Source organism: Gopherus evgoodei, chromosome 21 (assembly GCF_007399415.2).
Source record: "Gopherus evgoodei ecotype Sinaloan lineage chromosome 21, rGopEvg1_v1.p, whole genome shotgun sequence".
NCBI lineage: Eukaryota > Metazoa > Chordata > Testudines > Testudinidae > Gopherus > Gopherus evgoodei.
Genome location: NC_044342.1, coordinates 12,426,967 through 12,448,193, shown reverse-complemented (window position 1 = coordinate 12,448,193; position 21,227 = coordinate 12,426,967). Strand labels below are relative to the sequence as shown.

The following is a 21,227-nucleotide window of genomic DNA, read 5'->3' as shown; positions in this document are numbered from 1 at the left end:
AGTGGACACAACAGGTGGCTGCCAAGACATTAGAAGAGAGCATTTCACAACTTTAAATGAGCATGTTCTCTAACTGATCAGCAACTTAACATCGCAACAACGTTAACCGGGATGACTTTAAGTGAGGAGTTCCTGTATAAGGTTTGGCTTGAGTGAGAATGACAATTACTCTACTGCATGAGCATCTTTTAGAGTTTTCATTGCGACATCCCACAACTTATCCAACTGGCCTGAACCGACACCTTCTTGGATGAGCTGCTGATGGCCTCCAATGGTGCAATGCTTCTCCTCATAATCTTTATACTCCTCCTCTTTTCGTATATCATCACTTTAGCCAAGATAAGGACAGACATCACAGAAGGGAAGCACAATACACTGTCCTCCTGCAGAACCTAGATCACAGTCATCTATGCTCAACCCTTCTGGAAATTCCCTCCAAATAAGTTGGGTTTCAATCTTCATAGCCTATGCACAACATGTCTCACGTGGTGCGTGACCAGGATTTATCCCCAAATTTGTTCCGCTGGTTGGATCATTAGCTTCCCTGGCCCAGGTACTGATGGGGAGTGTGACATGAATGCTAATCCACATCCCCTGGCTTCAGTCATGAACTCTGTAATTTCCTGGATGCTATTCATTGTTCTCCATGCTGAGAAACACAAAAATGAAAAAGGCCATCACGAGACTGAGGAGCAGAATCCTGTTCTCGGGATGAAACTATAACAGCAGAATTTATCTTTGTATTACCTTTTTTTGGGGTAATTATTATTCTACATGCATTTTTCATTGCAATATTAATAAACCTCATTTATAATCTCTATTACATTTAAAAATATGTATTGGGGATCAAGCTCTTACCATGACGTTTATAATCATTACGGTCTGATTCCAAATGTAGATATGATTCATTACATAGTCTAATTGACCCCGGACTAGGGATCTCTACCATCTTCTCCACGGGAGGAATTCCCCCCTACTTTATTCCTTCAGGCCACTAGTGTTGAATTTAGACAACAAGGGAAATTTCCCAATCCAATATCTCTGTTAAGGTGGAGGTAATATTGATTTAATATAAGCAATTTAAAGGGACAAAAATATCACTACTGTTATTTCTGTTTGTTTCTTGTTTGTTTGTTGTTTGTTTTTTTGCAGTATATTTTAAGAATACAAGTTCTTTTCCAAAATAAATAATGTGTAGGAAAATAAACTGTGTTACAATGGGTTACTTCAGTCTGACTGACATATGCTGCAGGTTGCATGCTGCTAATCATAAAATGTCCTCTGAGTTTCTAAAAAAGGATAGTTGACAATTTCCTAACACAAAAAATGTTGCATCCAACAGCAGGGAATTTTATAGCAGACCAAATCTCGACAGCAAAAGAGAACTAAAAGAAAATTATTGCATGGGTGCAAATGATTAGCACACGATTACATTTGTTATGTGCAAACAGCATAAAATCTAAAGCAATAGCACCCAGTGCTTTAAAAGGCCAGTTTCACAAAGTTGAGTAGAATCAGGTTGTAGAAAAAATTTAAACAGAAAAATGGAAGGATAATTAGGAACTGCTTCAGAACACTTCATTAGATGACACAAAAGCTACAACTGAGAGACAAGGTTACGCTGGTTAGAAAAAAACAGTTTGGCTTGCAGGGCAAATTAAAGCAATTATAAAGGATGGGATAGACATTAAGGTCAGGCTGTGACAGACACGGGGTTGCACAAGGGTCCTTGGTAGTACTGAGCAAGGAGGATTCTAAGATTGCAAGTTGAGCATAGAGAAGGAGAAATGTCTTTTCTGTACCCCGCAGTGTAATAAAGGTCAAACTTCACAATATGGTCCTGGTGGCTGAGTCACTTCCCCCCTTCCCTGTGATTAAGGGAATATATACAGAATGCTGGGAGCCCTATTTATCCCCTACCTCTGTGAGGTTCTTATCAAAGTTCCTAGGCCTGGTAGGCCATGGTTTGGTGCCCGGACTTTGTACAGAACCTGTCTGTGAGAAGAGACACAGGAAAGGGGAGGGGAACCACAGCAGGGGGCTTGAGGACTCTCTGGGCATGGAGTGCTGCCACTTTAGACACCTACATACCAGAATCAGACCCAGTGGCAGGGCCGGCTCCAGGGATTTTGCCACCCCAAGCAGCAAAAAAAAAAAAAAAAGCCGTGATCTCCTCTACCGCCGCTGCTTCACTCTTTGGCAGCAATTCAGTGGCAGGTCCTTCGCTCTGAGAGGGAGTGAGGGACCTGCCACCAAATTGCCACAGAAGAGCTGGACATGCCGCCCCTTTCCATTGGCCACCCCCAGCACCTGATTGCTCGGCTGGTGCCTGGAGCTGGCCCTGCCCATTGGGATTCACAAAATCCTCTAGCAGCTGCTGGCTAACCCTGTAGGTACCTAAAATTTTATTGTGGGGGTGCTGAGAGCCATTGAAACAAACTGTAAATCCTGTATACAATGGACTCCACTTCAAGCCAGGGGATGAGGCAGCTCCCCACCCCAGCATCCCTAGTTACAGCACCTCTGCTACCAGTCTATGTTTTGGTCTCTGGGCTTGTGCATTGCTGCCTCCCTCTAGGTACTTGGATGCCTAAACCCCAGAGAGATGCACAAAATAGGGGAAGATAGGCATCTCTCTGTCTAGCTCACCAGCAGAGCCTGATCCAGCAAGTGTGCTCAGAGCTCACCTACTGGATCAGGTCCCTGTGCAGGAGTACAGACAAGACAGCTCTGCAGATAAGGCCCCAACCTTCTGACTTTTAGCCCAGTGCTTAGGGTTCTCCCTTGCGATGTGGGAGGCTTCCAGTTCAAGTTCCCCCTCTGCCTGAGGGCAAGAAGGGATGTGAAGAAGGATCTGCTATTTCTCAGGTGACTGCCCTAGTCAAATCCCTTCTTCAGAACACATAAGAATGGCCATACTGACTCAGACCAAAGGTCTATCTTGCCCAGTATCCTGTCTTCTGACAATGGCCAATGCCGGATGCCCCAGAAGGAATGAACAGAACAGGTAATCATCAAGTGATCCATCCCCTGTCACCCATTCCCAGCCCCTGGCAAACAGAGCCTAAGGACACCATCCCTGTCCATCCTGGCTAATAGCCATTATCCCCCATGAACTTATTGAGTTATTTTTTGAACCCTGTTATAATCTCAGCCTTCACAACATCCTCTGGCAAAGAGTTCCACAGGCTGACTGTGCGTTGTGTGAAGAAATACTTCCTTTTTTTTGTTTTAAACTTGCTGCCTATTAATTTCATTTGGTGACCCCTAGATTCCTTATTTACTTTCTCTGCACCAGGCAAGATTTTATAGACCTCTATCTTCTCCCTCAGGGAGTGGGAATGACTTGAACAAGAGGTGTTCCTCATTCCAGGTGAGGATAGATTAAAAGCTACAAGGGAGGTGGTCTGCCTCAGAAGAGGATCCTAACTCCAGGAATTTAGCCCAGTTTCCAGCCTAATTGGGAGATGTGATTTATGTCATAATCCCTGCCCTCCTTGGGAGTTGCTCTGAGGCTTAGAGGACAAGTTTGGATATATGGGGGATAACAATATGAACATTGGTTGTTTTTTTTCCCCCTGCATAGTGCCTAGAAACTCCAATCAGGATCATGGCCATATTGCATTAAGCTCTCTTACAAACATATGGTAAGAGAAAATGCCTGCAACTACACTAACACCACCATTCTGTGGCGAATAATAATAATATATGGAGATATTAATAATAGCAATTAACAGGGCTGTCTGAGAAATATTTCCCCCTTCCTCTCCCCCATCCCCCAATTGATGACAATTTATAATATTACAAATCTTTATTTTTTCCCAGGGAAAACAAACAAAACAAACCCACCTAGGTTTTAACTGCAACTGAAACCATGACATCTGAAAAAAATCTATTTTTAGTTGATAAAAACAATTGTTTTCAGAGTTTTGGTTTTTAGACAAAATCCTAAATGTTGTAGATGAAAATGTCTAAAACCTATTTTCAATAGAAAAAAAATATCTAAATGGAATTTGTTGCCATGTAACTATTAAGTCATTGTTTGCTGTATCACGTATATTCATTATTCTGTTATTGACGGTAGCCATTTTGTTGCCAAAGTTGCTGCAGGCAGTTGGAAACAGATGGAAATGCACTTTGCTTTTTGTTTCTCATGAAGATTATTTTTTTTTATTTTATTCATTCTTGATTCCTCATCTAAACCAAAACTCTTTTTAAACTGAGGGCACCTACTTTAATTTTACATGTTGCAAACATAAGACTGACTTACTAACAAAGATGTTACATATTTGGTTTCCTTCCTGAGAAGACCCTGTTCATTAATCGCTTGATGGCATTCTTCATCTCAGTGTTTCTTAGCGTGTAGATCATGGGGTTGAGCATTGGGGTGATGACTGTATAGAGAGCAGATACTGCTTTGTCCATGGAAAATTTCCTGAAGGGTCGAGCATAGATGAAGATACAGGGCATGAAATGGATGCTCACCACCACAACCTGGGCTCCGCAGGTGGACAGGGCTTTGTGCTTCCCTTCTGGGACATGGGTCCTTATCTTGACTAAGATGACTGTGTATGACACAATCAGGATGATGAAGATGATGATGGTGAGCAGCCCACTGTTGGAGACCATCAGCAGCTCCACCATGTAGGTGTCTGTGCAAGCCAATTTGATCACCTGAGGGACATCACAGTAGAAATTGTCCAGTGTATTGGGTCCACAAAAAGGCAGTTGGATTGTCAGTGCAACCTGGACAATGGAATGGACAAAGCCACCTAGCCATGCCCCAGCCACCAGCCCTACACACACACTCCAGTTCATGATTCTGAAATAGTGCAAAGGTTTATGGATAGCCACATACCGATCAACTGCCATCACCATGAGGAAGAAAACCACGGCACCCCCAGTGAAGTGGAAAAAAAACATCTGTGACATGCAATCACCAAACGTGATTGTCTTTTGCTTGGACAGGAGGTCCCACAGCATCTTGGGCACCGTGACCGAGGACTCGCTCAGGTCAATGAAGGCCAAGTTTCCCAGCAGAAAGTACATAGGGGTGTGCAGCTGGTGGTCAGTGATCACGGTGGTGATGATGGTGAGGTTTCCCAGCCAGGTCATCATGTAGACTATGAAGAAGACCACAAAGAGGAATCTCTGCAGTGCCAGACTCTGGGTTAGACCCACTAGAAGAAATTCTCTCACTCTACTGGTGAGGTTCTGCTGTTCCATTGATCAACCTTAAAATGTGCCTGCAAAGGGAACACTAGTATTAATTATTATTCACAGGTTCATATATTTTAAGGCCAGAAGATCGTTTAGTTTGACCTCCTGTATAACACAGGCCAGAGGATTCATCCAGATACCTCTGCATTGACCCCAATAACTTGTGTTTGACTAATGCATTTTCCAGAAGGGCATCCAGTCTTGATCTGAAGACATCAAGAGCTGGACAGTCTACCACTTCCCTTGATACTTCGCACTAAATGGTTAATCACTCTCACTTGTTAAAAATGTGTGCCTTAGTTTTAATTTGAATTTGTCTGGCCTCAGCTTCTGGCCATTGGTTCTTTTTCTGCCTTTCTCCACTAGAGCAGGTAAAGGTATTGTTTTACTGTAATCATCACTTCTCAATCTTCTTTTTCATAAGCTAAACAGATTGAACTCTTTAAGCCTTACATTGTCATGCATTATCTCCATCTCTCTCTTTTTACTCACTTTCTCTTTCTGCAACATCTCCAAATTTTAAGTATTTTTTGTTTAAAATATGGATACCAGACCTGGATCAAGTAGTCCGGTATTGGTCTCATCCACCCTGTGCACAGAGGTAGAAAATCACCTCCTGGCTCCTCCTCTGAAGTGTTCCCACATTTACAAATTGGAAAATTTCAGAATTTTCCTTCCATGCAAATTTTTGAAACTTCAATTTTTTTGTCGCTATTTAACATGAAAAGAAATATTGGAATATCAGAATTTCCCTCAGCTCTAATTAGCACTGTTCCCATCTTCTGGAGTTTCCCCAGAATTCCAAGATTTATTAAAGATTAACATGAGCAGGACTAGACGGTAATTCAACAACCACAAGTCATACAAATATATCATCCTGTTTCTTTTCACGTAGGGAACAGAAGTATTTATTGAACACTACTGGGTTCCAGCATCATATTAATTATTTTATTTTGTCCATGTAGTAATGGGCCTATATCATTATTAAGATTTCTTCTGTTCATAACATACTTTAAAAACATACTTCTTCTTGTCCTTAGCCCTGCCAACCATGGATTTTCCCCATATGTCTTTAGCTTCTCTTACCAATTGTATGCATTTGATTGCTATTTATTTTCCCCCTTTTTCCCATTTTGTTACATACTGCTTTTCTTTAAATTCTTTCTAATTTCTGCCTTCACTTTGCTATTGAACCAAAATTGTCTTTTAGCAAAAGATGTCCTTTTTCTTGACTGCAGAATTATGGCTTTTGGACCATCTAATAAACTCTTTTTTAAGAATTCTCAATTTCCTGTCTAATTTTTTCCCCCAAATCAGTTTTGTCCATAATTTTCCTCAGCTTTGGGAAATTAGTTCTTTAGAAGCACCAAGTGTATGTATGACTGGTTGGGACTGTTCTTTTTTTGCCCATAAGGGATGTTATCAGGTCCTGATTACTGGTCTGTAGGAAATCACCAACTTCCAGTCCAGTGATTAATGCATCATTATTTGTCATAATGAGGTCCAATATGGAGTTACCTTGTGTTGGGTGCAATACCTTTGGGTTAGAAAATCATCATCTACAATTTTTTAGAAACTCTAATGGTGTTTACTACTGGCTGCATGAGACCTTCAGTATGTGTGTCCCAAACTTAGCTCCTCCATTACAACATATTTATTTCCACACATTGGAGACAGGTATTCAAGGAGCAGCTCATCCTGGTCTCTGATTTGATTTAATGGTCTCTAACAATATCCCCTCCTGAGTGTTGTTAGTTAGAACACTGACCCATATGCATTCCAGCTCTAATGGTTCTGAATTACCAATAACTCTAAAACAGGTACTGGTGTCTTTAACGTGGAGTGATAGGCCCATCTGTCCCCCCACCACACCCCTTTTTATTCACTCTTTCCTTCCTGAGCAGGTGATAACCAATGATTTTAACAGCCCAATCAGTTATCAAAAAGGGCAATTGTATCAACTTTTTTCTCATCGGTGAGAATTTCCCTTCCCTCTTGTGTATTACCTAGCATTGGTATATGGCAACTGAAAAAATAATCTCTTCAGATCCTTCAGCACCAGGTTCAATTTGTTCACAACACACTGAGTTTGAGTTTGTCCCACATTTCCCTCCTTAGCTCCCTTTCCAGCTGTTCTTAGTTTAATGCCCTTTCAACTTCTCCAACTAGTCTCCAACCAAGATGCTTAGAAAGACTGGCGAGGGCTTGCATGGCTGAAGGAGGTAGTGTCACTGGTTGTACTCCAGGGGTATTCAGATAATTTGGGTGTAGATTTTGAAAGGAGCTTAAGGGAATGTCGGTGCTCAGCCACTACTGCAAGTCATCTAGGATAGCAAAACTTGGATATCTAATTCCATTATGCCCCATTGAAACCCCCAGCCAAAGCCTGCACCAGATCTGCTTAGGCCTGGTTGTAATTGGAGTGTAATTACATTGTAATGTGGAGATAGGCTTATTTGCTGAAGATTAGTCCTCAAGTCATTTTCTAGTAGAGACTCTAGTGTTTAATTCTAGGCACCCATATTTGGAAATTTCATGTTCATGAAGACTGCCGTGTTAGAAAGTAAGGAAGAAAGAAAAACAGACTATTTATCACCATAAAAGTTAAAGGCCAGACAGAGAGATTCCTAAATGAATTTTATAGTGAAAAAGAATTTCTCTGTTCTCACTGAAAGTTATACTGGTTTAATTAAACCCATAGAGCAAAGAGCAACCTAGATAACAACTAGTCAGGAACTTTTGTTTCAGTTCAGAGTCATATTCTAAGCCTGACTTGTAAGACCTATGAAGATTTTGTTTTAATGAATTCAGTTCTTCCATCATATGAGGTAGGTCATCCATTAACAAGCAGTTAAATGCATGGAGACATAGAGATTCAGATAGAAATTCATGGACAGGAATGGATGAGAAAGCAAGCAAGCAAGAAGCCCTTTCTGATATACTCACAATGGTGATAGCAGCAGAACGTGGCTCGGTCCACTTTGACCTACAGCAGAGGGATGAGTGGCCCGTGTTGGCTGGAAAACTGGGTTCAGTAATGAGTAGTTACATTATGGCACCAGACAATCATGACAATATTCACTCCCTTGACTTCTCCCCTCCTTCCAACTCCAGCCCTGAGACTCCTTGTTCTCCTTACCTACCCTTGCACTAGCCCCAGTCCATACACATGCAGTAATGGGCTAGCTTAGGTGTTAAAGGTAAGAGTCTACGTCATTCATATCCGCATCTCCCCCAATTCAGAAGAATCTAAACCTTCCCTTCGGCATCCTCACTCGGACCTTCTCCTTAGTCTTAAACTTAGCCTGCATCTACCCTTGGGGCTGTTCCTAGAGCACAGGCATTACACATATTGCTACTGGCTGCAGTGAACGGCACCTGTCACTGGGTTATGAAGCCACATGCTGCAGGGAAAGGCTCTGGCAGCAGGGAGGCAGTGGCATGCTAGACTGATAAAAACAGCAGTGCAGACATGGGATGCGCTGGCTGGACATGTAGGGAGCTGTGCAGGGTACATACCCTAGGCAGGTAGGGCACTCTATTCACCAAAGGCATGCTGCACCGTCTGCCTTGCTGACTCTACCCAGGCTAGCTGGGCATGGAGTGTCTGTCCGCTACATGCCACTGTAAGTGTAGACATACACTCCGAGAACCATCCCACTCTATGGGTCTGCAGCTCTTGCCAAGACCTGGGAAGCCACCACCCATTCAACCCATCCTACTAGAAGCAATTGTTAAAATCAAACATGTGAAAGGGTACAAAGAGAGTGGCTGGGATTTTCACAGGGGGTCTAATTGATGTAGGTGTCCAACGCTCATTGACTTTCAAATAGGTTAGGCATCTAACTCCCTTAGGCTTCTTTCAAAATCCCAGCTAATATTTGTTTCCTTTAGAAAAGGAAACTGTCTACCAGTGCTAAGGACTTTTCCCCCCTAACCGGAGCTCTTTTTCCTTACCATCAGATTCTCTATGCATATCCCCCCAACCATATCCAACCACCAGAGGATTCTTTGAACATCTCATAGCTGTGTGTGGTTCCCCATAACAGGCAAGGGAAATAGATCAGATACAAAGAGTAGGCTTCCCTAGAAATCATCCCCTTTTATCATTCTTACCCTCCCATTGACACTAGAACTGGGATCAAAACCATTCGGAAATCCACCTGAGGAATATCTGGTGTGATCAAGAAAGCTGCTGCTTTGGAGGGCTGAGGATTAATTATCTGGAGATTTAGTCTCAAAGAAAATCATTAAAATGTCAGTGGAATCTTCACTAGTATTGTTTATTTACAGACAGACAAACACAACAGACATCGAGTGTCCTCATATTTGACCTCTTGACCCAGAGGATGTTGAAGACACCACAGAGGAATACTGGACCTCACTGTTGCGGGATCCCATGCATTATGCATGCGCTGTGTATGCTGGCAAGTAGGAAGCTTCATAGTCAGTTCCAATGGGGGAATTAGAAAGACAATGCTCCCCAGCCCAAGTGTCAATGCAGAGGACTGAGAGTCAAGACTCCAGCAATATATTGCAAATTTATCCTAGTGGTTAGAGCAGTGGTAACTGATGCCGAGCACTGTTTTCCTGGCTCTCCCATACCCTCCTGGTATCACCTTGAGCAAACCCTTTCAGCACATTGTCCCTCAATTTCTCCATCTATAAAAAGAGGCAATGCTATTTCCCTGCTTTCTAGTAATAATGATGAGTTCATGGACTGCAGAATCTATCTATCTATCTATCTATCTATCTATCTATCTATCTATCTAAACAGTTTCTCCCCTCATTCATCATCACCAAGAAAAAAATAATCTTTAGGCCCAAGTAGTCCTGTCCCTTTCTTACCCTTCTCTCAGTGACCCCTGTGCAGCCCCTTCCCCTTCACACACTGCCACTAGTGACCCCGTCCAGTCTTTTAAGCTTCCAGTCTTTGGAATGGACCAGGCATGACTGCTGTCTTTGGGCCATTGGGGACACTTTTGGGGTGTAGATATCATATCCCCTCCTAAAAGGTTTGACCACATGATCTGAGGTCCTGTGATGACCCCTGATCCCCCACATCGCTTCAGCCCAAACTCGTGCCAAATCTCTCCCAAAAGAGTGGCCTTGTCGTTTACTTCATCGATCACCTGATAAGGTCCTGTAGAGCACTGTGAACAGCCCAGTAGTAGCTATTGCTCTTTCTTTAACAGCAGGAGACATACACAGATCTATGTTGTGATGGGTTAGATCACAGAAACCCCCTTGGGACCTGCCAACTCATGCACCAAGACTACGTCTGCCCCTGCTTTCCCTGCCACCTTGGGAGCTCAGTACCCTGTCTTGCTGAGCCAGACATGCCCATCTGCTCCGATAAAGACCCAGGGTCCAAATTACTTGCCCCAAAGCTGCAGGTTTACCTGAAAGCAGCTTACAGAAGAGTTCTTGCCTTTAACACTCAGATGCCCAACTCCCAATGGGGTCTAACCCAAATAAATTAGTTTTACACTGTATAAAGCTTATGCAGGGTAAACTCATAAATTGTTCACCCTCTATAACACTGATGGAGAGATATGCACAGCTGTTTGTGTCCCCTCACTGGTATTAATAAATACTCTGAGTTAATTAATAAGTAAAAAGTTATTTTATTAAACACAGAAAGGAGGATTTAAGGGGGTCCAAGTAATAACAGACTAAACAAAGTGAGTTACCAAGTAAAATAAAATAAAACTCAAATATATGCTTAATACTGCAATACAACTGAGTACAGATAAAATCTCACCCTGAAAGATGTTTCAATAAGTCTCTTTCACAGACTGGATGCCTTCCTAGTCTGGGCACAATCCTTTCCATTGGTACAGCCCTTGCTCCATCTCAGGTGGTAGCTAGAGGATTCCTCATGATGGCTCTCCTTTTGTTCTGTTCCACTCATTTATGTATCTTTTGCATAGGGCGTGAATCCTTTGTCCTTCTCTGTCAACCCCCCTGCCCTTCTCAATGGAAAAGCACCAGGTTAAAGATGGATTCCAGTTCAGGTGACATGATCACATGTCACTATAAAACTTAATTGCCCACTTGCCAGGACACATATATACAGGGAGACTTACTGGTAAAACACACCCATCTGCAGACCATTGTCCTGGTTAATGCGAGTCATCAAGATTCCAAACCACCATTAATAGCCCACACTTTGCACAATTACAATAGGCCCTGAGAGTTATATTTCATATTTCTAGTTTCAGATACAAGAGTGGTACATTTATACAAATAGGATGACCACACTCAGTAGATTATAAGCTTTCCAATGATACCTTACAAGAGACCTTTTGCATGAAGCATATTCCAGTTACATTAGCATATTTCAATAAAATCATATAGAGTGCAACATCACATATTCCAGTACAATAAACTTCACACACGTTTGCCTGCCTCAGTTTCCTCACCTGTCACTATCATTCTTTTGACCTGGGTTAGGGGTCTCTGGGGCTATCCTCGATCCTGATGCAGCCGTGCATGGCTACACTTCTGAAACAAGGAGACTTCACCCTTGCAGCTCATGGTCTCTTGGTTGGACAGTCCATTGTCCCTCTGTAGCCTGCCACAGGAGTAAAGCAAGGGCCCACAGGCCTCAAGCCTATTGGATAATTAGCTTAGCAGAACTAAGGCCTAGGTATAAAAGGATGATGCATGTAGTTGCTAGGTATGTTGTATTTAACCGACAGTTTGACCTTAAGTTATAATATCACAGTAAAGAATAGGGGAACCTGATGGGAAAAAGCAAAGCAAAGAACTCAGAGCCTCATGGACTTTAAGGTCAGAAGGGACCATCATGTATCCTTCTGGCATTTTAGGGGACGTTTAAAAGGATGTTGAACTTAACCAAAATTTACATGTACTAGTTGCAGATGTAGCATGGCCGCTAATTGACATAAACGCTAATGACTATAACATAAGTAACTGACTGACCTACTGAAGATAAGAACTCCAATATTGTTGAGAGATGGGAGTGAGTTGAAGCTGGAAAAGAAGAACCCGTCATTAAGATGTGTAAAGGATGGTGGGCATCAGCCTAACACCTTATCAAAGGTCAGACCCAGTCCGAATGCAGGGTGATAAGTGGAATGCATTGGCCTGATGACCCCGCAGATGGCTTCACCTATTCTGGGGCTTAAAGAATGCTGTGAGTATAGAAGTGCTAGCCATTTTGTACTGGCTCTACTGCCTTTGCTGTGTTACACTATCTGTGATCTTGGTGGTTTTGCTAATAAATGTTATACTTGTGGAAGAACAGGATGTGACTTGTTTCTCGGGCTCTCCTCAAGAGCCTCATTCTATTGATAATTCTATTGCGGTGCCTTATTTGGAGGAAGAATCTATCAAACCACTGTGTAGTGTATCAAAATAAATATCTCCCTCGATCAGTCGGGGAACATCTTTCATGCCTAAAACTTCCAATGTGTCTCTTTCAGTGTGAGTCTTTTTAGACCTTCCTGTTTTGCCCCCTTTATCTCTGTGTCCTGTTGTTAGTAACTTCCCATCTCCAAACCCTCAGCCACAGAGAGGCCATGGAACCAATATGCTTTGCCTTGAGTAAGCTGTCACTGGCTTCTAACAACACATCATTGTCCATGGTCTTGCAGACACTTGACACATCACTGTCAGTCCATGCTGGACTTTCCTTTTCCATGGAGGAATTCAGAAACATGGCAGTTTTAATAGCAATAATTTCAAAACATCAAGCATCGTCCTTAAGTTGTAAACACAGATCCCCCCCCAAACCATCCCACCATGCTGCTTTCACAGTCCAACCTCAGTGACCTCTCTGCGGCCCCAACTCCTTCACATCCTTCACACTCTGTGCAATACCATTTCTTCATAATCTGCTCTCAGGTACTCCTGTGCCCTCGTGCAGACCTCAGCAGTTTTGCACAGGTGTCACTAGCGATGGTGAGAATTTAACTCATAATGTTGCTGACGATAGCCCAGCCAGCAATAACACCCATGCTCCCTGGTGGAAGACGCTCACTGAACAGCAGTATGTTAGCCTAGCTTAGGACATGTTCACTGCAACAATGTTGATTTACACCTGCTGTGGATCTTTCCCATTCACTTCCACAGAGCTCCACAAATTAACACCAGCCAAGTATTTTCCATACTAACTTCAATGGGGCAAAGTTCTTTTACTCCGGCTGGGGATCGGGCCCCAATGACTACAATGGAAATACATCTTTTCCTGGGGAATTGGCTCATTGATTCCAATGGAGCAAGGCCAATTTTTACCAACTGAGGCTCTTTCCCATTAGTGGAGTTGCATTGATTTGCACCAATGTATCCCACTGACTCATGCCCTGAGTCTATAATTCATGCACTAGCATGCTGTTTCCATGAGGGTTCAGCATCTGATCTCCTTGGATGCAGGGCTGACAATCCTCCAAGATTGGACTGGAGTCTCCAGGAATTAAAGATTAAACTTTAATTAAGGATTATACCATGTGATTAAATTTCCCAGCATACGTCCAACCAAAATTAGCAAACCTACTTGGATAACACACCCAGCTATGCCATTTGACAGAGATGAGGCATAGCCACTTCCCCTCTTGTTTCAAATATCTGTATAAAACAGGACACAGTTTCAGCCTGGATTATCTAATCCAATAGATGAAGTTATGGAGGGGAAAAGAATGTAAAACCATTAGTCGATACAGTTATGGAAACGGATACCATAAAAAAACTCTTGGTGAAGATCAATATATCCGATTTGGCGTACCCGCAACTGAAGCTTTCTGTCAAACCCCATGTCCAAAACCCAGATTTCTGGAGACCATTAACAAGGAAAGAAAGACTATGCACAAGAAGCCACGGAAGCTCCCCAAAAGTTGGGGGGGGCATGACCCTTTGCCCAGTCCCCCCTTCCAGTGCCTCTGCTATGCATAAAGCCAGTTGCTAAAGTCCAGTGTTGGTTATTGACTCAGCAAGGACCCCTTGATAACACAGTTGCAGCGAGTAGCTGGATGTATGGTAGCTTGTTTTTGGAAAAGGACAGATCTCGCCACATTAGTGGCTTGGAGGAATAAACTATGTGGAATCCTGCCAGTGACTGGGACGCAGGCGGTTGTGCCCAGTGGTTAGAGCAGGCCTCAGGCCTAGTGGTTATAGCTGGAGTCAGTAGTCAGGAATCAGAGCCAAGGCTCAGAGCCAAAGTCAGAAGTCAAGAATCGCAGGCACAGCTCAGGACCACGTAAACTGGAGTGTGGGAAGGCAGGACCCAAGACAGGACTAGGGCTGAAACAGCTGGGAACAAGAAAGCACATGTACTCTCCCAGCCACTGGTGAACACTTTGAGCAGCTGTGGAACTGCTGTGGCTGCTGGGCTTAAAAGCCAGTCTGGTCACTCTTGACACCAAATAGGTGGTGCCTTTAATTAGGCACCCCTCTTGTGCTCATTAGGTTGCCTGGAGACTAGCTTTGCAGCAGACCCTGCTTCCCAACAATCCTTCCAATAAAAAAAAGGGAAGCCAGACCTATCACAGGGTCATCCACATTTTCTAATGTATAATATTTTTTAGAATTTGAACAAAATAAACCCACAGAAAATTATCACAGCTTGACCCAACACAATGGGTCCTATAAAGGGAAGAAACACAGATGCCTACTGAGAGTTGTTAACACTGTATGACAAGTTCATGTACTGTGTTAATAACAAAACTGAAAAAATAATAATTTGGGAAATCATAATTTTTAAAAATTATGTCCTTATTTTCTTCCCTGAGAAGACCATTCTGCTCATCAGTCTCCTGATAGCCTTCTTCATCTCGGCATTCCTCAGTGTGTAGATCATTGGGTTCAGCATCGGGGGGATTATAGTGTAAAGGACTGAGACCACCTTGTCCATAGGGAATTTCCGGAAGGGCCGGGCATAGATGAAGATGCAGGGCACAAATATTAAACATACTACCATGATCTGGGTTCCACAGGTGGACAGAGCCTTGCGCTTCCCTTCCGTAAGGTGTGTCCTGATCTTGACTAAGATGATGGTGTATGAAATGAGCAGGAGAATGAAGATAATTATGACAATCACCCCATTGTGGGAGACCATCAGCAGCTCAAACAGGCAGGTGTCAGTGCAGGCCAGTTTCACGACTTGTGGGACATCGCAGTAGTAATTGTCCAGGATGTTCGGCCCACAGAATGGTAGCTGGAGGACCATTCCAATTTGAATAGCAGAGTGAGCCAATCCACCCAGCCATGTGCCTGCCACTAGCCCCATGCACATACCCCAGTTCATGATAGTCAAATATTGCAATGGTTTATGGATAGCCACGTACCTATCGGCGGCCATCACTGCAAGTAAAAATACCATAGCACCAGCGATGAAGTGGAAGAAGAACATCTGGAGGATGCATTCATTGAAGGAGATGGTTTTGTGCTGGGAGAGGAGACCCAAGAGCATCTTTGGCACACTGACTGTAGAGTCACTAATATCTATGAAAGCCAGGTTGGCCAGCAGGAAGTACATAGGGGTGTGGAGCTGGCGGTCGGTTATCACGGTGATGATGATGGTGAAGTTTCCGAGCCAGGTTGTCAGGTAGACTATGGAGAAGACAATGAAGAGGAATAGCTGCAGCTCAGGACTTTGAGTGAGGCCCACGAGGACAAAGTCTGTCACTGCGGTGGTGATATTCTCCCGCTCCATTTGGTGTCCTTAAAATATACCTGGAAACTGAATGACAATAATAATTAATAAACATTTCTTGTAATTTTTCCACCTTTAAATTATTGATATTGACTCCTTCTTAACTGCACCCTAAGAAAGACATTTGGTTTGGGTTTGGGTTTGGCTAGGTCTGTATTTTCCTAAATTAAATACTATCCCCTCAGCCCCACTGCAGGGGACTCTTGCTTCAGCAGACCCTAAGAGCCAGAGATTTCTCTACTCACACACCCCGAACTCTCCCATCCCACCTGCAGTAGTCAATTAGTTACATACTGTGTAGTCAATTTAGTCCAGCCAACCCTGTAAATTTGATCTAATTTGATCTAATTTCAACTCCTAGGGAAAGTACTGACTAGGGATCTGCATTGGTAGCTTGGGGGTGAAGAGGCATGGCTTGCACACCCACCATTAAAAATTTGGAAAATCTCTAGAGCTCCTTGAAAAAGATGTTATTTCCAGCAACATCTTTCAAGGGAAAAAACTGATATTTTTGGTTCAAACTTTTTTCACAGGAATTTTTTTTTAGATGAAACAAAATGATAATGTTCATTTCATTGCTTGTCCTGCCCAATTTTTATTTTAATTCCACTCATACTGAAATTTTCATTTTGATTTAGCTTTTGAAAAAAAAACCATTCTAGATTTCTTTTTTTGGTTTTCTGTTTTCCATATCCTCCCAGGCATTTTCTCTCCCATTTTTAATTTGCTATTTGGAAAAATGGGGACAGTGGAAGGAATGGAAGAAAAAAAAGTGTGAGAAGGTGAGAAAAATGGCTGTTTTGCCCACTTGAAAATATAAAAATTCAAAATGTATTTACATGTCTGTTTCTGTAAAAGAATATCAGCCGGTTTTAAAGGAGAGTGGGATGCTGCTGTGAGCCATGGGGAAGAATGGCTTTGTGAGTAAGCCTCTGGGAGCGAGGTCCAATATCTGTCCTGACACAGACAATCTTTGTGCCCATGGATAACTCACATCTCTGACTTGTCTGGGATTTTCCAAAGAGAATAAGGGAGTTATGTGACCATTTCCCCTTGATCTTCCCATAGAACAGTGGATTTCTAACCACTCCAGTGTCTTTTGAAAATCACAGCCTCTGTGCCTCCGTTTCCCTTTCTAAAATAAATGTAATTCTTCAGCTCCCCAGCTTGGCAAGAGGGCTGTGAGGGTCAATACTCTGTGATGCACTCAGGAATAATGAGGAAGTAGTGGATAACTCTGGGGAAAGGCAATGAAATTAGAAGAGGGGTATTGCCCACCACCATCCTGCAGACCTTAAAGACTCCCTGTTGGTGCAGCTTTTAAGGTGTGGAGGTTTAAGGGGTATATGTCCAAGGACTGAACTGAAGACATTTTGATGGAAAAGCCTGAGTGTCTACTGGCTGAACTAACTGACCACCACTGCTGTAGGAGACCCATAAATCTCTGTCCTTGCTGAAGCCAATTGAAGGGACAAAGATGCACACTGTTCCTGTCAGACATTTGAACATTTCAGGCACTTTAGGCTGGGAGTTTCCATGGAGACGAAGGGAGTTAGATGCCCAGCTTCCACTGAAATTCTGATAGCTTTGAAATCCCAGACTAAAACTACAAAAATGTCAGCTTTTCTAAAAGCAAGAAACCCACTGTGAGAATCTCACTCTGGCTTTATCTGCTCATCTGGACACTTTCTTGGGCTCTTTCTCAGTTTCATTCACACCTCCACCCTACTCCTGTGACATCTCTTTCCAATCTGAGCCTCTTAAAGCCCTGCCATTGGAGAAACCTAGTCTGAGGGATCCAGGCACAGGAAGACCTCAGCAAAGCATCTGTGATCTGTTCTTCCTCCTAACACACTCAGACTCCTCTGGAAACCCCACGTAACATCTGTAGAGCCCTTTAGAGAAGTATTCACTTGTGAGTGCTTAATACTATCCCCCCAACCAGGTCGTTCTTTCTTTATCAGTGGGGTCTCTGAGCAACTGCCCTCCTCATAATAACAATACTTCCCCCTACTATCACATTGCACATTGTTTGATTCAAGAGTCCATACCTTGAACGACCTGCTGTATCTGTGACTTCAGAGCCGGCTGCCTCCAAAGGATGGCCTGGGGCAGTCAAACCCCAGAGCTGATCATTGCGGTCCTGGCCAGCAGAGGAAGAAGACCCAGTTCCAAGGAGGAGACAGCCCCAGAAATCTTCCCCTTATGTGCTTATTGACCCCCACTAAGGCTGATGCTAGGAGCAGAGTCCCTGAAATCCTCTTGGGTTTTAATAGGCACAATCAAGGAAGTTGCTGCTTTGGAGATTTGGAGATTCTTCCACAAGAGGAGTCTTTAATAACTCCACGGCACATTTCAGTCTCTATGTGTGTTGATATGAGCCATGTCAATGTTAGAGCCTTTGCAGATTCCCTCTGGTGCTGAGATGGCACAAGAAGGCTGTTTGGGACACAGTGGAAGAATTAGACCTTTGACTGATCTCCAAAGCAGAGGAAATCCCATGGCTGGTGGGTTTTGTTCCCAGCACTGAGATGGAGAGAGACAAGCAAGGAGTTAGAGCAGGGAAGAAAAAATACAGGGCTTCTTGGTCCCCATGCAAATTCTAGATAGGAAGCGGTCTCCAGGATTAGAGCAGGGGGTTATTGTGTTTCAGGGTCCCTCATGGCTCATTTGACAGACATCGTCCAAGAGCTCTACCAAAGGACTGATAATATTTTGGTGACTTAAGATTAAAAGATCAAAGTCCAAAGTTGGTTGGCTTTCGGACTCAGCAGCCATTATACAATTAGAGACCTGAAACATCAGTACTGAGGCTCAGCAGGCACTGGGGGAATTAAAATGTCAACAGGATCTAAACACCTCAATTAGAACATCCTTCTTCCTAGTTTTATCAGGCACTTTAGCAACAACAGGGATGGGATCCTTTTTAGTGCTTAGAATAGAATAGAATAGAATAGAATAGAATAGAATAGAATAGAGATCTAACCTGTAGGGGTAGGGAGCTCCCTCATAAGCTTCAGAGCGTTCACCAGTGTTCAGAGAGTTCACCAAATAAACCTGTATTCATTCCCCTCCCCAATCCCCCCCTGATGATGATAAAGAACTGAATGTGGGACTAAAAACATAAGAACGGCCACACTGGGTCATACCAAAGGTCCATCTAGCCCAGTATCCTGTCTTCCAACAGCAGCCAATGCCAGGTGCCCCAGAGGGAATGAACAGAACAGGTAATTATCAAGTGATCTGTCACCCACTCCCAGTTTCTGGCAAACAGAGCCTAGGGACACCATCCCTGTCCATTCTGGCTAATAGCCATTGATGAACCTATCATCCATGAACTTATCTAGTTCTTTTCTGAACCCTGTTACAGTCTTGGCCTTCATAACATCCTCTGGCAAGGAGTTCCACTTGTTGACTGTGCATTGTGTGAAGAAATACTTCCTTTTGTTTGTTTTAAACCTGCTGCCTATTAATTTCATTGGGTGACCTAGTTCTTGTATTATGAGGAGTAAATAACACTTCCTTATTTACTCATGTTCTTATTCTGTATGTTCTCCCGTTACAGGAAAACACTCCTGACACTGGGCTTTGGGATTGACTGGGTTGAGTTCTTCTCAGTCTCTCCTCTAGAAGCTCTTCTACTTTTTTTATATAAATAATTTAACAGCCAATAGAGCAGTACCTTGAGTTTGGGTCTCCCACATCTCAGGTGACCACGTGACTGACCATGCAGTAGAGCAATACTCACTGTCACCCAGGCCCAGAGGGTATATATTGCAATGCATAGTAGCAATTCACAGTCGTTCACGATGACTCTGGATCGTCATTAGGTCAGGGAAAGAGAGTGAGGCATCCTTACAGCACTCTGTCCATCTTAAACACTGGGCGTCCTGTTACCCTTCAGTCTCTCCTCTCAGACACCGCTCTACAACCATGTCCCTTTCACACCTGGCCTCCAGTGCTCCTCTGCAACCCTATACCCTTCACATCCTGCCCTTGCTGACCACTGTGCATCCCCCATCCCACCCCCTTCACTCTCTGTCACCACTGTTGAATATCATTCCTTTAATTTTTTATATTTCTGTTGACTTCATTCATTATAGACAGGTGTAACTGATCTAAAATACATTGACAGTGGTTTTTTTTTAAGTTATTGCTGTCAGACCTAGCTTACAGCTTATCTCTCAGAGCTGTGTTAGTTCAGGAGGTCTTACAGGTCTGTAGAAAATTATCATTCATTTTTGGATCTGAAAATCTAATTCTGATATACAGGGAGTGTAGAACTGTTCAGGAAGAAGTGTCCTGTTTCCCCTAATATTTTTCAGTGTAGAACAGCCTCATTAGTACTTAAATTTTGAAAATACAGAACTCATTGGGAAAGAAAAAAGAATCACAATTTCTTTTAAAATTTACAAAAAATATTTTTATTTTGAAAGTTTTTAAAGAACTATGTTTTTCTCTTCTAGTAAAATGTCCATAAATGTTTCCTTTTCATCTAAATGTTTTTCTTTCTTTCTTTTTTTCATGGAGAAAAAAAGAGTAAATGTGAAAAAAAATCAAAATATATTTAGGAAAGTGATTTGCTCTTTTATTTTTCTTTAAATTAGAGATCTGCAAAACGTGCAAAGGGATTTTTTTTAAATGTTATTTATCTATTATAAATAAAGAAGCCCATTTAAAGAAAAACAACAAAACAACAGAAACAAAAACATCTTTGCATTCTCTCTTTATAATTGTATTTTTTATCGGGATTAACGGAAAAGGTAACCAAAGACAAATCTAGTTTAACCTGTGATATTAGAGATAGAAATGTCCTGTAAGAAAATTAAAACCAATTCCTTGTGAAGGAAGCCATGTAGTAGGACACATTTATTTCCACTAGTTCTGGCCCATTTACTCTCCTGGAGCCACGTCTGATTTACACTATCTGGAGGTGTCACGCTGTCTGGAGTGGCTCATGACTGTAAGTGTTTATGTTGAGGGCAGACTGACCAAAACAGGGCAGATTCCCCAAACTGTTGGGATGCTCTATAATTAGATTCTACCAAGGCGGTAACAACTGTAAACTCTATGTAGGAAGTTTAAGAAACGTATCCAAATGATCTGAGTGAGACAAGACAGATGAGGCAATATCTGTTATTGGATCAGCTTCCATTGGTATAAGAGATTAGTTTTTTAACTCAGCAAAGTGTCTCTCTTTCACCAACAAAAGTTGGTCCAATAAAAATATGACCTGACTGACCTTGTCTTGTCCATAACCTGGGACCGACAGGGCTACAACACCACTGCATGCATCCAGATGAAAGCAAAAGTTTCATTTTAGTTTGAAATT

The 21,227-nt window shown here is 42.7% G+C and overlaps 2 protein-coding genes across 2 annotated transcripts; both read right to left on the bottom strand.

The window, feature by feature from the left end:
• Positions 1-4,281: 4,281 nt before the first annotated feature.
• On the bottom strand, positions 4,282-5,226 carry LOC115638071 (olfactory receptor 4D1-like). Its single transcript, XM_030539661.1, has one exon. It carries the CDS (start codon positions 5,224-5,226, stop codon positions 4,282-4,284), a length of 945 nt encoding a protein of 314 aa, XP_030395521.1.
• Positions 5,227-14,947: 9,721 nt separating this feature from the next.
• On the bottom strand, positions 14,948-15,895 carry LOC115638255 (olfactory receptor 4D2-like). Its single transcript, XM_030539839.1, has one exon. It carries the CDS (start codon positions 15,893-15,895, stop codon positions 14,948-14,950), a length of 948 nt encoding a protein of 315 aa, XP_030395699.1.
• Between the last annotated feature and the right edge of the window lie 5,332 nt (positions 15,896-21,227).